Source organism: Lathyrus oleraceus, chromosome 2 (genome assembly GCF_024323335.1).
Source record: "Lathyrus oleraceus cultivar Zhongwan6 chromosome 2, CAAS_Psat_ZW6_1.0, whole genome shotgun sequence".
NCBI lineage: Eukaryota > Viridiplantae > Streptophyta > Magnoliopsida > Fabales > Fabaceae > Lathyrus > Lathyrus oleraceus.
The window spans coordinates 485,652,354-485,670,050 of NC_066580.1; the positions used below are offsets into that span (position 1 = coordinate 485,652,354).

At 32.8% G+C, this 17,697-nt stretch overlaps 2 protein-coding genes across 2 annotated transcripts; both read left to right on the plus strand.

The window, feature by feature from the left end:
- Positions 1 to 414: 414 nt before the first annotated feature.
- On the plus strand, positions 415 to 6,630 carry LOC127120767 (F-box/kelch-repeat protein At3g06240). Its single transcript, XM_051051307.1, has 2 exons — positions 415 to 1,397; positions 6,184 to 6,630. The coding sequence occupies exons 1-2, from the start codon at positions 483 to 485 to the stop codon at positions 6,493 to 6,495; spliced, it is 1,227 nt and encodes a 408-aa protein (XP_050907264.1). The 5' UTR covers positions 415 to 482; the 3' UTR covers positions 6,496 to 6,630.
- Positions 6,631 to 15,240: 8,610 nt separating this feature from the next.
- On the plus strand, positions 15,241 to 16,727 carry LOC127120766 (40S ribosomal protein S11). Its single transcript, XM_051051306.1, has 6 exons — positions 15,241 to 15,252; positions 15,338 to 15,378; positions 15,474 to 15,574; positions 16,182 to 16,326; positions 16,420 to 16,509; positions 16,637 to 16,727. The coding sequence occupies exons 1-6, from the start codon at positions 15,241 to 15,243 to the stop codon at positions 16,725 to 16,727; spliced, it is 480 nt and encodes a 159-aa protein (XP_050907263.1).
- The last annotated feature ends 970 nt before the right edge of the window (positions 16,728 to 17,697 follow it).

A 17,697-nucleotide genomic window follows, 5' to 3' on the forward strand; every position in this document is an offset into this window, starting at 1 on the left:
AACACAAAAATTAAGATTTGAAGTGAAAATATTGATTAAGAATGGATGGGTTTTTGAAAAGGTTTGGAATAGAAAACAAGTATGAATATGTGATTATGCAGGTGAGTATTTTATAAGTTTATTCCGTAAATACATCTCTGAAAATATCTAACATGTAAAGTTGACAAAAATTACAAATTTCCACCTCAAAAATTCCTTAGATGCATCTCTAAAATATCCACTTTGCGCTCAAATATCCATATATTTATTCAAAATACTCAAAAATAAAATTTTATTTTACTCTGGAGTAATATTCATTTAATGCATCATAAAGTGATGCATGATGTGTCCAAAGATGTATTTCAAAAATTCTAAGGGACATTTTCGAATTTCCAAAACTAAATAAATTGAAAAAACATAAAACCCAAAATAAAACTCTAACTTTTTGGCCATCGCGTCTGAGCTCTCAATTGGAACCAAAACACGGTTCGTTTGAGTCGAAGATGGAGAAATCTCCAGCGGCGAGCGATGCGATTGAAGGGATAAAGGTAAGAAGCAATGTTCATATTCCTGATGATCTCGCCTTTTCCATTCTATCAAAATTACCTCTTAAATCCTTGAAGCGTTTTGAATGTGTAAGCAAATCATGGTCGCTCTTGTTTGAAAACCCTCGTTTTATGAACATGCTACGCAATCATTTTACATCTAATAAGCGTTCTGATTATGGTGATACATTTCTCTTCCTAAGTGCGGCTGATTCGCCTCTTACATATGTTGCGTTCTATTTGCTCTCCAATGAGAAGTTTGAGAATAGAATCAAATTTGATTTGCCACCTCCATGTCAAGAGGATGACACTTTCCTTTATATTTTAAGTTCGGTTTGTATTAATGGTTTTTTCTGCATGGGGCAAGATACTCGTAGAGGACTGGTAAATACCTTCCGAGCTGTATTATGGAATCCGGCTACCTCGGATTTTATGGTTATTCCTTCTAGTCCCGATGAGCATGTACCACCATATCGGAGTCCATATTTTGATTTTCAGGGATTTGGTTATGATCACATGAGAGATGACTATAAATTGATTCGATATATATCATTTTTTCCGGTAACCGACGAAGATGAAGATATGCCATTGGAAGATAAATCGTATGAACCCTTGTTGGAGATATATAGTCTTAGAAGTAACTCTTGGAGGATACTCGAGATCGATATGCTTGATATTCGTGATTTTACTTATGCTCAACCGCGGATCGGAGTCTACTTGGATGGAGTTTGTCATTGGTTGGGTACTAGAGATTTATATCAGATTGAAGGTTGCTTGGTGTCATTTGACATGAGCAACGAGGTGTTGTTTATGACACCTATACTAGACATAGATGAAAGCTGTGATTTGATATTTATAAAGAGACACCTAGTGGTGTTAATATTAGAATTAATTCTTATTTAATTGTAATACTTTCTTAGCCCCTAAGTTTGTTAGAGGGTATTTTAGTATTTTATCCTATTATAGTAACCCTAGTTTTAGCTTATAAATAGGGTGTCAATCATTGTAACTTTTAATCCTGTTTTGTAGCCGTCATTCTCTAATAGAATATTTCCATTCATCATTCATTCTACATTTGCACCAACAATTGGTATCTAGAGCTCCGGTTCGGATTCATTGGGAAACACGGGAAACACGAGTGAACGTGAGGTCTTGTGTGTTTGATTTTGATTCTTAGATTCGTGTTGAATCTTGAACAAAATCTGATCAGAATTTTAATTCTGTGGGTTGGGAAACACTGTGTGAGAAATCTGAGTGTACTGTGCAAGGTAGAAAGATGAACGGAAACGGCAACATGAACACCAAACTTCCAGTATTTGACGGTAAAAACTGGAATCGTTGGATGATCCAAATGCGTGTACTGTTCGGTGCTCAAGATGTTCTAGATCTTGTCACTGATGGTTATGTTCCGGTAGCAGCAGATGCGACGGATGAACAGAAAAACGCACAAAAGGAAGTAAGGAAGAAGGATCAGAGAGCATTGTTCTTCATTCATCAATGTGTTGATGTTAATGTGTTTGAGAAGATTGCAGATTCAACGACAGCGAAGGCTGCGTGGGACACACTAGTTAGATGTTATGGTGGTGACGCATCAGTGAAGAAGGTGAAGCTTCAGTCCTTGAGAAAGCAATATGAGAATCTCAACATGAAGAATAATGAGAAAGTTTCTGAATACATCTCCAGAGTGATTCTGATCACTAATGAGATGAAAGCGTGTGGAGAAACTCTTTCTGAAGAAACAATCATGGAGAAGGTATTGAGATCCCTTACCTCTCAATTTGATTACATTATGGTAGCAATAGAACATTCTAAAGATCTGAGCACCATGAGAATTGAAGAGCTGCAGAGTAGTCTAGAAGCGCAAGAGTTGCGTTTGACTGAGAGAACTTCTGAAAGGGAAGTAGAGCAGCAGGCTCTGAAAGCAACTTCTGATAGGAGGTATCAGAAGCAGTCAGAAGCCAGGAGAAGATCTGATGGTGGTCAGAAGTCAGAAAGCTCAACCTCTGATAAACAAAAGAATGCTCAGAAGGGAAAAGAGAAGTATGATAAGAAGAAAATCCAATGTTACTGCTGTAAGAAGTTTGGTCACTTTGCTAGAGACTGTTGGTCAAATAAGGAGAGAAAATCAGAAGAAGCAAATATAGCCAGAAGTTCTGATGACGAATCTGTGCTATTGATGGCCTCTGAATCTGATGATATGGATCTGATAGACTGGTGGTATATGGACACTGGCTGTTCAAATCATCTTACTGGAAACAAGAAATGGCTGGTTGACTTTGACTCTGAAAAGAGGACAAAGATCAGATGTGCTGATGACAAATATCTTAATGCAGAAGGTATGGGAAATGTCAGAGTGACTCTGAACAATGGGAAAACAGCATTGATTCAGAACGTGTGGTATGTACCTGGCATCAGAAGCAATCTGATGAGTGTGGGACAATTAATTGAGAAAGGTTTTTCAGTTACCATGAAGGACAATCTTCTGAAGCTGTATGACTGCAATCAGAAGTTGATTATGGAGTCAGAACAGGGAAGGAATAGAACATTCAAGGTGAATGTCAGAACTGCAGACTCAGAATGTCTTAGTGCAACAAGTGTTGAGAAGGAGAGTGAGCTGTGGCACAGAAGATTTGGTCATTTGAATTTCAGAAGCTTAAAACATCTGAATTCAAAGAAGTTGGTACATGGAATTCCTGCAATTAAGAAGCCTGAAAAGTCATGCAAAGTTTGCATGGAAGGAAAACAACCACGATTGCCATTTGCGTCAGAAACTGCTCCAAGAGCAAAACATGCCTTGGGAGTTGTACATTCTGATGTGTGTGGTCCATTTCCAGTAGCATCAATTGGAGGGAATAAATACTTTGTGTTATTTGTTGATGAATTCACAAGAATGACATGGGTATCCCTTATTAAGTTTAAACACGAGGTGTTTGATGAATTCAAGAAGTTCAGAATGAAGGCTGAGAATCAGAGTGGTCAGAAGTTGAAGATTCTTAGAACTGACGGTGGAGGTGAGTATAACTCCAAAGAGTTCCAGAAGTTCTGTGAGGAGAATGGAATTGAGCATGAGGTTACTGCTCCTTATACCCCTCAACACAATGGTCTTGCTGAAAGAAGAAACCGCACTTTGCTTGATATGGTGAGAAGCATGTTAAAGGAGAAGAAGCTTCCTCAGAAGCTCTGGGGAGAAGCTGTTGCCACCGCAACGTATGTACTCAACCGATGTCCTACGAAGAAGTTGAAGGAAATAGTTCAAATACAGAAGTGGACTGGAGATAAGCAAAGTGTTAGTCATCTGAAGGTGTTTGGTTCTGTTTGCTATAAACATATTCCAGAAGCCAGAAGACAGAAGCTGGATGATAGAAGCAAAGTGATGATTCTGATAGGGTACCACAGTACAGGTGCATACAAGCTCTATTGTCCAGAAACCAATAAAATTGAATTCAGCAGAGATGTGATTGTGAAGGAATCAGAAGTTTGGAATTGGGATAAGTCTCAATCTGATTCTGATGTTAGAACTTCTGAAGAAAGGTCAGAGTTAAGAATTTCTGAAGTTGGAGTAAACTCTGACGTTGATTCTGATTCTGATAGTGATTCTGACTCTGGAGAAGACTCAGAAGATGAAGGTGACTCTGATGATCCAGACTCTGATGACCCAGACTCTGATGATAATCCAGATTCTGGTGGCAATTCAGACTCTGGAAATATGCCAGACCCTGAAGATGGTCAAAGCTCTGGAGGAAGTCAACCATCTGAAGCTCAAGACTCTGAACAAGTTCAGAGACCACAAAGAATCAGAAACATCCCCAGAAGATATGCAGAATTTGACATGCTGAAAGACACTGAAGTAGACTCTGAAGGAGAAGTTATTCAGTGTGCCATGTTAGTAGACTCTGAACCAATAAGTACAGAAGAGGCTCTTAAGCAGAAGCTCTGGCTGAAGGCCATGAAAGAAGAACTTGATGCTATAGAGAGAAACAAGACTTGGAAGCTGACAGAACTTCCAAAAGACAAGAAAGCCATCAGCGTCAGATGGGTTTTCAAGCAGAAGTTAAAGCCAGATGGTTCAATTGGCAAACATAAAGCAAGGTTGGTAGCCAGAGGATTTCTACAGAAACCTGGGCTGGATTACTCTGAAGTGTTTGCACCTGTAGCAAGACATGAAACAATCAGAATGGTGATTGCAATAGCTGCTAACAGGAATTGGCCTCTGATGCATTTAGATGTAAAATCTGCATTTCTGAACGGTCCATTAGAAGAAGAAGTTTACGTGTCACAACCTCCTGGATTTGTGAAAAAGAATCAGGAAGGGATGGTGTACAGATTATACAAAGCTCTATATGGATTGAAACAAGCGCCCAGAGCTTGGAATCAGAAGATTGATTCATTTTTCAAGAAGCAAGGTTTTCAGAAATGTGAGATGGAGTACGGTGTCTATGTTCAGCATACTTCTGAAGGAAATATGACTCTGGTATGTTTATATGTTGATGATATACTGCTGACCGGAAGTTCTGAACATGAGATAGCCAAGTTCAAGAAAGTTCTGATGAATGAATTCGAAATGACTGATCTAGGCAAAATGACATACTTTCTAGGGATGGAATTCAGATACTCTGAGAAAGGTATTATTTTGCATCAGCTCAAGTATGAATTAGAACTTCTGAAGAGATTTGATCTGAAGAATTGTAAGATTGCTGTCACACCTTCTGATACAAATCAGAAACTGGATTCTGACTCTGATGGAAAGGATGTGGACGCTACAACCTTCAAACAGTTGGTTGGTTCTCTGAGGTATTTGTGCAATACCAGACCTGATATTTGCTATTCAGTTGGGATGGTTAGTAGGTTCATGAGTAAACCTAAGTGGTCCCATTACCAAGCTGCAGTCAGGATTCTGAGGTATATCAAGGGAACTCTGAAGTATGGAGTATTATTTCCCTCTGGAAGAAAGGATGAGTCAGAACTTCTGAGTTATTCAGACTCTGACTGGTGTGGAGACAGAGTTGACAGAAGAAGTACGTCTGGGTACTTATTCAAATTTCTGGGAGGTCCCATTTCTTGGTGTTCCAAGAAGCAACCTGTTGTGGCGTTGTCAACTTGTGAAGCTGAATACATTGCAGGTGCTGTTACTGCATGCCAAGCTGTGTGGATTCTGAATCTATTGCAGGATCTGAAGATTAAAGTAAACAAACCTCTGAAGCTGATGATTGACAACAAGTCTGCAATCAATCTTGCCAGAAACCCAGTGTTGCATGGGAGAAGCAAGCACATTGAGACCAAGTATCATTTTCTGAGACATCAAGTTCAGAGGGGAGTGTTAGAAGTTGTACACTGCAGCACTCAGAAACAGTTGGCAGATGTTCTGACGAAAGCTATCAAGACTGATCAATTTCTTAGATTAAGGGATGGAATTGGTGTTACAAGTTTTGATGGAATATGAATTAAGGGATGGTATTAGAATTAATTCATATTTAATTGTAATATTTTCTTAGCCCCTAAGTTTGTTAGAGGGTATTTTAGTATTTTATCCTATTATAGTAACCCTAGTTTTAGCTTATAAATAGGGTGTCAATCATTGTAACTTTTAATCCTGTTTTGTAGCCGTCATTCTCTAATAGAATATTTCCATTCATCATTCATTCTACATTTGCACCAACAGTTAAATGAGTCTATTGCTTTGATCTCAAATTGCTTAAAAGCTACTACTTTTCATATTTCAATTTTGGCTGAACTCGGTGTGAAGGAATCATGGATCAAATTATTTATTGTTGGGCCCATACCTTCCATTGAGTACCCCATTGGAGTAGGGAAGAAGGGTGACATTTGCTTCAAACAAGAAAACAATGAACTAGTCTGGCTTGATTTAAGCACCTTGGTAACTACAAAGATTGGTGTCAAGGGAGTGATATATGGTTGTCAGATAGGAATTTATAAGGAAAACCTTCTTTCAACGGGAGGATTTAATAGTTAGTTGTTTTCTTGTTTTCTCCCGAGAGCCATATGACTATGGTCATTTGGATTTCCAGCATGTATGCCAAGTGGCTTCTCAACTGTAGACTCCATAGTTATTATCAAGTATATGAAAAATTAAGAAGCCATTTGATTATGTTTTATGAATTTTGCTTTATCGATTATTTTTAAGGTTTACTCTCTTTCTATTTGCAAACTGGTATGGTTTCTAATTAAATTGTAAGAATGATCCTTTTCCTTTCCTGAATGTCCTCCAATTTTACTTAAAACTTGATAATCTATTGAGCAACAACATATCTCTTTTATAATTCTTCACATTCTCCTCAAAATATCTATGCTATTGTCAGTGTTATCAAATAGCGGCGCCATGGCCCCTATGGCGGATATTCATGACGTTTTTTGGGATCGCCGCAATGGTAAATATCGGCTGATATTGCGGGTTTTTCCTCCATAATCCGCTGTAATGACTAGCTATCCTATCCTAATTGTAAGTTGTGAAAGCTTTTACTTTTCATCAACGTGCAAGCTTTTACTTCTCATGTTATGATCTGTTTGTCGGATCATAACATGAGAAGTAAATGACAATAAATGACAAGTATTGAAAGGATGTAATAAGATATTTTCTTATTTTCTAACAGAAAAGTATTGAAAGGAACACAATCAAGGATGTTAGAAGATATTTTCTTATTTTCTAACAGAAAAGTATTGAAAGGAATACAAGGTAAGCTTACTTTTAATAGTTTAGTTGAAGGTGTAGTATAAATCTCTTTGTTGCCTTAATAAATTGGTCTTTTTGAATAACTTGTGTTGTTAAAGAAACCAACATATCAGTTTCAATTATCGTCCCTAGTATTTTGAAACTTGGTTATTAAATGATAATTGGGTGTATTATAGCTAGTTGCGGAATCAACTATGTCTCTAATTTCCTAATTTCCTCTGGATCTTGTTATCTACTAGATCTAATGTTCATGACATAAATGATTCATAGTATTGATTATAGAATGAATCTGTAAATACTACTTTGAAAATGATTAAAACATGGAAGTAACTAGTCATCTTAATAAAATTGTTTTAGAATATGTAGTTTTCGTTGTTATGGAATGTTATTTTAGGATGTGGTTGAAAAGTCTGCACTTGGTTGGAAAACTGAAGTCAAGATTAAGAAAGATATGGTATGCTATTTCATTCAATGTTTGACAGAGATCTATGCTTTGCTTTCCTTTTCCACCTAAAAGATAAACCTTTTAAATATTCAAAACTAAGAATATGGATGTTTACGTAACAACTTTTTCTTGCCGAGACTTACTCGGGTAGAACCATATTCAACTGAAGAAATGGCAAATTAGAAGCTCAACAATCCTTTGCTTTCCATTATTCTTTTTCTGACTCATACCTAGAATACCAACTAAGGCTTCTGATATTGGTCACAAAATTAAGCAACAGAACGCCGTAAATAGATTCAAAGAAATTCAAGTGCAAGAAAGAACTTGAAATGCCTAGGTGTTTGTCAAAGCAACTTGATGGCAATGAACCTGAAGTACTGCCTACTGACAGAGCTCTTGGATATGCAATTGTTCATGCATCTGACAGTTTGGAAACAACATTACGTGGTGAAACACCGGACACAAGTGAGAAATCACAAGATGCGCAAACTAATCCCAATGAACAATTTCGCAGCATTGAAGCTGAAAATATTGATGAGAGATCAAAGCCACATTTTCCCTCACTGTTTGGAGATGCTTGGTTAGGTTCATTTTCCCTCACTGTTTGGAGATGCTTGGTTAGGTTCTTGCCCCTAGAATTCACAATCAAGACTCTCACCGGTGATTTGCAAGTTGATGATGTTGCTGATTTTTTTCCTGCTATGACTCCTAATGTTAATTGCCCACCAAAGAAGGAATTTCTTGCGAGAATGGAATAAAAGAATATTAATGAAGAAGTTCACTATAACTCCAAGCAACAATTGCTTCCTAAATCTGAAGCCATATCTCGAGCCCTCGATTAAAAGCAAAACTTGTTTTGTTTGAGTTGGGAATGCAGAAATCTCCACCAGCGACTAAGGCGATTGAAGAGATAAAGGTAAGAAACAATCTTCATATTCATGATGATCTTGCCGTTGAATGTGTATGGAAATCATGGTCACTCTTATTCGAAAACCCTCATTTTATGAACATGCTTCACAACCATTTTATATTTAATAAATATTATGATTATGGTGCAGCTGGTCCGCCTCTCACATATGGAGCATTCTATTTGTGCTCCAGTGAGAAGTTTGAGAATAGAATCAAATTTGATTTGCCACCTCCATTTCAAGAGGATGGCAGTTTACTTTATATTTTAAGTTCAGTTTGTATTCTCTGCATCGGGCAAGATACTCGTAGAGGAGTGATAAATTCCTCCCAAACAGTATTATGGAATCCAGCTACCTCGGATTTCATGGTATTCCTTCCCGTCGTGATGACCATGTACCACCATATAGGAGTCCATATTTTTATTTTCATGGATTTGGATATGATCATGTGAGAGATGACTATAATCATAACAATAAATATAAAACATGAAATTCATTTCCTTTATTTATCAATTGATATTACATATTACATTTGGATTACTAATATCATATCATGGCTTCCATTTAAATGAATTTCCGCAATTGCCATACAGATGACAATCCTGGTAGTCATTCCCAGCATGATTTCTATACAACCTAATCTCTAATAGCTCAGAGTTTTTGTAGGAACAATGAAACTCAATCGTATAATTAGATCCAACGTGCTTACCTATGGCCTTTTTAAAGTCTGTTTTCTTCTGAGAAGTGGTACTCGGGGAAATACCATCTTTTTGAAGTATATCAAAAAGTTGTAACCCCTTCCAAATAGTATTTGCTTGATCAAAATATTGGGTTTGATTAAATGTCGAGTATGAGCGGGTTCCATGTTCTAACCACTCCCTTTCCCAAAATTTAAAATTGTCTCCTTCTAAATTTGGTCATGAAGTAGTGAGTTCAGTTAATGTTGTTGCAGAAATCTGATAAAAAAACAAATAAATCAAGTCAAGTATAATTGAGTAAAAGAAAGAACCGAAAAAGGTATAATTGAGTTCAGCTAATGTCCATGGTTAATGTTGTCTATGCTGGATCGTTGGAGCACCTATGTATAGTTGAACTTTTTTTTTGAATAAGTATATTGAATTTTTTTTTTTAATATGTATAGTTGAAAAAATATAAGTTAAACTTATTTTTTTTCTTTTTGGTTAAGGCCTATTCTAATTCTTAATAAACTTATTCTTATTATGTATAAAGTTGATATATTGAGTAAGATAAATTCTTTACGACTTACTATTTATCACAATGGACTCTATTTAGAATTGCAACCTATCATATACTTTTAGTAAGTTCATCTATGGTTTTGTTTCATATATATATATATATATATATATATATATATATATATATATATATATATATTTTGAATAGTTATCTCCAAATTTGTCATCGTTTTGTTTCATATATAAAAATGTTGAATAATTACAAAGAAAAGAAAGAAGCTCCCAATAAATAATTCCTGAATACAAATTATATATATATATATATATATATATATATATATATATATATATATATATATATATATATATATATATATATATATATAGAGAGAGAAAATAGTAGAATGTGAGATATTTGTCATTAAGAGAAATATAAGGTATACAATGGTATTTATACAATTTAAAATAGAAAGAGCAGTAAACAAAAATATTTTTCTTTTATTTGACAAACTAAATATTTCTTATTATTTTGAAGTTCGTCATTCTCCAATATATCAATTTTCTCTTCATATTTTAATTATTCTCAACAATTCTTATTTTTAAAAGTGCATTTTTTTTTCAAATTTATATTATCTTCAATTTAATTTCTTTCAAATTTTTATTTTGACAATAAAATTTGTTTTTTCCTAAAAAATTAGATTTATAAATATTTTGTTTATATTAAATATAAATAAATCCTAAACCAACATGTTATAAATATTTTAAAAAAATCATATTATCTTTATTTTTAAGAATCTTTTTAATTTAAATTTATTTTTTAAATTCATATATCTTCAAATAATTTTATATTTTAAGTTTTTATTTTAACTTTCTTTTTGTTTTCACCTCTAGTTCTTAGGGAAAGGAGCCCTAATAATTCAGAGTTTAAAAAAGGTAATTAGTGTACATATTTTTCTTCTTCCTTTCATTATTTTTCTTTTTCTTTAGGTACATATTTTTCAATTTTTTATTATCTTTATCACAATCTCTTTAAAATATTACTTATTTTAAAATATGAACAGAGTTGTTATAGTCAAAATAGAATACATACGATAAGTAATTGATATTTATCTCATAAATGTTTCTATATTTGGTTGGAGTGTTGTGTCTTCTAAAATTTTAATTTAATTTAAATAAATTTCTTTTAATTAATACCTCTAAAAATATAGACAGGTTTCTATATATGAGAAAATAGTAGAAGGGGAGATATTTGTCATTAAGAAAAATATATAAGGTATACAATGATATTTACACGATTTAAAATATAAAGAGTTGTAAACAAAAATATTTTTTCTTTATTTGACAAATTAAATATTTCTTACTCTTGAAGTTTCTCGTTCTTCAATATATCCATTTTTCTATCTATTGTAAAGATTTGTCTTTATCGATCACAATTTAGTATTAGAATTTTTTCACAACTAATACAAATTTTGTGTGTTAATATTTTAATTATTCTCAACTACTCTTATTTTTAAAAGTACAATTTTTTTTTGAAATTTATATTATTTTCAATTTAGTTTCTTTCAAATTTTTATTTTGACAATGAAATTTGTTTTTTCCTAAAAAAATGTTTTTATAAATATTTTGTTTATATTAAATATAAATAAATCCTAAACCAACATGTTACATTTATTTATTTATATTTAATTATTAAATATAAGTAAATTTGTTTTTAAAAATCATATTATCTTTAATTTTAAGAATCTTTTTAACTTAAATTTATTTTTTTATTTCATGTATCTTCAAATTATTTTATATTTTAAGTTTTTATTTTGACAATTTTTTTTTGGTTTTCACCCTCTAGTTCTTAGAGAGAAGAGTCCTGGTAATCCACAGTTCGACGTCAGAGGTCATAAATCTGGTCAAACATCGTTCTCATTAAAAATCGAACTTGATACTTTCCGAATTTTCATCCCTTAATAAGAACTCATTTGCGACCTGAACTTTAGTGTTTGGTTATTATTTGTCATTAAGGTGAACACAATCAATGCCATTAACATGATAGAATCTTAATAGGTGGAATCAATCATTGTTTAGGTCGATACCGAACTTTACTATGACTTTAAATAGAACTCCACTAGTGGACAGTAGAATTAGTTCGTAAGGTCGGATTCCAAAATTTTAATAAAAAAAATACATCATAGAATAAAGTAAATAAAGAGATCACTTGATAAACATTCTTATAATAATAATAATAATAATAATAATAATAATAATAATAATAATAATAATAATAATAATAATAATATGAATAATTAATAGTAATAGTAATATGATTAATAAATAATAATATTACCAATAATAATATTATTAAAAAATAATAATAATAATAACAATATTACTATTACAAATAATAATAATAATAATAATAATAATAATAATAATATGACTAATAAATAGTATTAGTAATAATAATATTACTAAGGAGAATAATAAGATTGATAAATAATAATTTTACTACTAACAATAATAATAAAATTATTATATTTAGATTTTAAAATGAGCTTGGTGATGAGATAAATATTTTGATAATATTTGTTTTCTGTAATTTTTTTTTTGATAGTTGATAGAAATCCATGTGCAAATTGTTGAAAAATCAATTTACCATTCATTTAGTAAATGTTAAATTTAAAATTAACTAGAATAATCAATTTTTGGCTAATCAACATTTAATGTTTAGGGTTTGGCTAATCAACATGTAATGTTTAGGGTTTGGCTAATCAACATGTAATGTTTAGGATGGCTAATCAGCATTTAATGTTTAGGGTTTGGCTAATCAACATTTAATGTTTAGGGTTTGGCTAAGCAAATTTTGATTTAAGGTGTTAAGAACTTATAAAAATGTGTAAGTGCTCTTAAAATAAGTTATTAAGTTGATTAATCTATAGAAATCAATTTTTAGCATTACTTAAATTGATTTGTAGTGTTAAAACATTAGGAATTAATCTTAATAATTAAGAGAAAATAATTTATGGTCTAATTAATCTTAATGATAAATTTAGATTTTATGATTTATTTAGTAATTATTAATTAAATATTTTCATTAACATTTTGATATATTAATTATTATTATGTTAAGTTTCTTAAGTCTTAGAAATAGTGGCATATGAATGACTAAAATGTAGTTATTAGGATTCTATATATTAAGAACTAAAAAAGCTTTATCTTTATAATTAAATACACGCATCATGTTTCTGGTTATGTTGTCTCTGATTTAACTTTGGAGCACTAACGAGGCTGAGAACCTGTTTTGTTTGTGGGCCACATTCCATGAATGTTGAATCTATTTGGTTTAGACACACAATAAATATATATACTAAACATGAAACTCGTTTTCTTTTCTTTTTTATCAATTGATATTACATACATGGATTACAAATACCATATCATGACTTCCATATTTATGAACTTTCATAGTTGCCATGCAATATTTGTGTAGTCATTCCCAACAAGATTTTTGCATAACCTAATCTCCAATGGTTCAGAGGAGGTGTGGGAACAATCCAATTCAATCACATGGTTAGTTCCAATGTGAGTACCTATGGCCTTTTCAAAGTCTGTTCTCTTATGAGAAGTAGTGGTATTCGGGGAAATACATCTTTTTGAAGTATATCAAAAAGTTGTAGGGGGTGGATTTCCCCCACTACAAAACCCTACAAAACTAACTTATAGAGTGAGGATTGCCCCCTACAAAACCCTATAAAACTGACTTGCAGGGTGAGGATTGTCCCCACTTATATAGACATGTTCATGTCATATATTATCCGTTTTAGGATTCTTAATAATTATATAATTTTTCATTTGTTTTTAAATAAAAAAATTAATATATTAGGAAATGAAGAGTTGTCGGTGGATCATTTTATGGTTTTGTTTTATTGTATTACTATCCAAGTACTAAATCCTACAAAAGTGCACCCATTACATACAATGTACACACCGTCTCCTCTTCTTCTTTTCTCACATCTCTTTGTCTCTTACATTCCTCATCTCCTCTATTCTCATCATCATCACAACAATCATTCTTCTTTGTTCATTGTGTTTATGGTAATTCCTCTTTAACTTCACTATACTTCAATCAGTAACTTATTTTTCATTCAATTAGTAAATTAGTTGTTATGTTTTCGTAACTGCAAATATCTTTGCATTTTTTTTTGTTATTGATGCAAGATGTCTTTTAAAAAAAATGCAAAATTTATATTTTTTTGAAAGAAAAAAATAACGAAATACAGTGTCATAGTTTTGATCGAAATATATAGAAATTTTGTCAAGATTCAATATATGTGGATTTCTGATTCTCCGCGGGGATCTGTTGGGATGAGGATGCAGGAAAATATTCTGCATATTTCCTACTCCATTGACATCCCTAGGTTGATGAGAGCTGGAATAATAAATTTGATGATTGCCATAATACTATATATAGTTGAACTTTTTTTTAAATATGTATAGTTGATTTTTTTAATAAGTATATTGATTTTTTCTTAAAATATGTATGGTTGAAAAAATATAAGTTAAACATATCTTTTTCTTTTTGGTTACATCCTATTCTAATTCTCAATAAACTTATATTTATTATGTATAAAATTGACATATATTGAATAAGATAATTTTTTTACGACTTACTATTTATCATAATGGACTCTTTAGAGTAAGATAAAATTGACATATATTGAGTAAGATAAGTTCATCTATGGTTTTGTTTACATATATTATGTTAAGTTTCTTAAGTCTTAGAAATAGTGGCATATGAATGACTAAAATGTAGTTATTAGGATTCTATATATTAAGAACTAAAAAAGCTTTATCTTTATAATTAAATACACGCATCATGTTTCTGGTTATGTTGTCTCTGATTTAACTTTGGAGCACTAACGAGGCTGAGAACCTGTTTTGTTTGTGGGCCACATTCCATGAATGTTGAATCTATTTGGTTTAGACACACAATAAATATATATACTAAACATGAAACTCGTTTTCTTTTTTTTTATCAATTGATATTACATACATGGATTACAAATACCATATCATGACTTCCATATTTATGAACTTTCATACTTGCCATGCAATATTCACTACGCCAAAAAGGTTTTTTAACAGCGCATCTTAGACAGCGCTTTTAAAAGAAAGCGCTGTCTAAGGTTAAAATAAAAATAAAACACGGAAAATGTTCTAAAAAAATAATGAAAGCGCTGTCTAAGGGGGGGTCTTAGACAGCGCTTTTAGAAAGCGCTTTTAAATATAGACCTTAGTCAGCGCTTTTGAGAAAGCGCTGTTTAAAGTCTTTCAATTAAAAAAAAAATTAGAACAATCAGGTTTAGGTTTAAGGTTTGACCGAGTAGACATATAACAATCAGGTTAGGGTTTCTCATCCTCTACCAAAAATCTGAGCGAGAAGGTTTCCAGTGCGTGCGGCTTCACCAAATCCCTCCTCCGCAATTCCACCATGGCTGAACAAGTAACTTCTTGTTGCTTCGTTTTTCGTTTTTTCATTCTGCTATGTTTCAATTTTCCATTGATGTGTATTTTTTAATCTGTTACAGACTGAGAAGGCTTATCTCAAACAACCCAAAGTGTTTTTATGGTATATTCAGCACTTCATATCTCAATGTGTGTTTTGTTTTTAACTGTGATGATTGTTGATCCATATTTGTTTGTTGTTTTTGCTCAATTTCGTAGCTCGAAGAAATCTGGTAAGGGGAAGAGGCCCGGTAAAGGTGGAAATCGCTTCTGGAAATCTGTTGGTCTTGGATTCAAGACCCCCAAAGAAGCCATCGAAGGTTCCTTTCTCTCTGTATTTATATATCTCAGTGTTTGTATATATATGGAGTGTCTTCGAGAGTGTGTTGATGTTTGGTTTTGAATGTATAAATGTAGCCTTTTGAAGGAGATGAGTGATGAACACACTTTGATAGCGAATTGATGCAAATCAAAATTAGAGAAAGATAGAAATAATGCAATAGAATACTACTAGAGCATTTTGGATTTGTGTAGTGGATGCTTAATTACATCTCTATATTTTTCTATGATTTCATACTTGTGAGGTTGCCAACTCTGTTTTTGTTGTGTGTTTTGTATTGTATTCCTATTGGAAGTATTGAGGTCTCGGGTCTCTATGATGTGCTTAGAAATCCTCAATACTTGTTCAAGTTATTAGGTGTTGCTTTTTAATGAATGGTTTTGGTATCTATTTTGAAAGAATTGGTATATATGTGGGGCAAATGTAAATGCTTGTATCTTGCTTCATGAAAGTGTTAATTGCAAACAGAATAATGGTCTCAATATATAGAGGCAGACTATTCTTAATATATCTCTGTATGATTATATGGTTATGGTTATTTTATTTCTGCTTCTAATACAGAAATGACCTTTGAATTTCAAATACAGGAACCTTTATTGACAAGAAGTGTCCATTCACTGGCAATGTTTCCATCCGTGGTCGTATCATAGCCGGAACCTGTCACAGTGCCAAAATGAATCGGACTATTATTGTCAGGAGGAATTATCTTCACTTCATTAAGAAATATCAGAGGTATTCTCGTTTAATGGCATGCTCTTCATTTTTAATTTGCATGCTTGGATAAACATAATTTGTAAAACCTTTTTCCTTACGTGCTCTACTTAGGTATGAGAAGAGGCATTCCAACATTCCAGCTCATGTGTCACCTGCCTTTCGTGTTAAGGAAGGTGATCATGTCATTATTGGTCAATGCAGGTGAAACTCTAGCAGAATTCTATCATTTCTGTATTAACCCATAGATACTTTTATTTTAGTATATTATCATATAGATATTGGTATATGTATGTGTGTGACTAAGCCTTTACTTGTGCCACTTCTATAAGCCACTCTCCAAGACAGTGAGGTTCAATGTATTGAAAGTCATCCCAGCTGGATCATCCAGTGGTGCAAAGAAGGCATTTTCTGGCATATGAGATTTGGTTGGCACTCTTAGTATAGAGATTTTATCATCTATGTTGAAAGTAATTCCCGATTTCTGTATGGTGAAGTTCTTATCAGTTTTGGTAATTTTTGTTTGCTTTTGAAGTTCTGTACTGTGATTTGATAAAAGATATTTTAATTATGTTTATTTTACTGGGCATGATCTTATTTTGGTTATTGAATACTAGTTTCAAATATTTTGAATTTTGGACAGAAAATTCCCCCTAAATTACTGTTTAGTATTTTAAACAAGTCTATGTGATCCAACATAGAACCTCAGTTTACAGAACCCATTACCCAACCTTATCAAATTTCAATGGGATGTGTTTTAAATTAAAAATATTTTTTAATTTAAACCCTAAACCTGGAAAAAATGTGGTTTAAAACAAAAGCTTCAAAAATTTTCGTATACCTTAGACAGCGCTTTTGTAAAAAGCGCTGTCTAAGGGGGGGATTAGAAAGCGCTTTAGGCAAAAGCGCTGTCTAAGGGGGGGGGCTTAGACAGCGCTTTTTGAAAAGCGCTGTCTAAGGTATACCTAAAAAAATTAAAATAGGAGGGTCTTAGAAAGCGCTTTAGGCCAAAGCGCTGTCTAAGGGGGGGGCTTAGACAGCGCTTTTAGGATTTAAAAAAGCGCTGTCTAAACCTTTAGCAGCGGAGGTTTAGACAGCGCTTTAAAGCGCTGTCTAAGGCTAAAAAAAGCGCTGTCTAAGGTCTTGTTTGTTGTAGTGATTTGTGTAGTCATTCCCAACAAGATTTTTGCATAACCTAATCTCCAATGGTTCAGAGGAGGTGTGGGAACAATCCAATTCAATCACATGGTTAGTTCCAATGTGAGTACCTATGGCCTTTTCAAAGTCTGTTCTCTTATGAGAAGTAGTGGTATTCGGGGAAATACATCTTTTTGAAGTATATCAAAAAGTTGTAGGGGGAGGATTTCCCCCACTACAAAACCCTACAAAACT

Bases quoted from the DNA above. Each gene is read 5' to 3' on its own strand.
- LOC127120766 (XM_051051306.1), top strand. The intron at 15,379-15,473 runs GTATATTCAGCA...TCAATTTCGTAG, and splicing joins CAACCCAAAGTGTTTTTATG to CTCGAAGAAATCTGGTAAGG. The intron at 16,327-16,419 runs GTATTCTCGTTT...TGCTCTACTTAG, and splicing joins TTCATTAAGAAATATCAGAG to GTATGAGAAGAGGCATTCCA.
- LOC127120767 (XM_051051307.1), top strand. From the start codon at position 483: ATGGAGAAATCTCCAGCGGCGAGCGATGCGATTGAAGGGATAAAGGTA. The intron at 1,398-6,183 runs GTGTTAATATTA...TTGCACCAACAG, and splicing joins TTATAAAGAGACACCTAGTG to TTAAATGAGTCTATTGCTTT.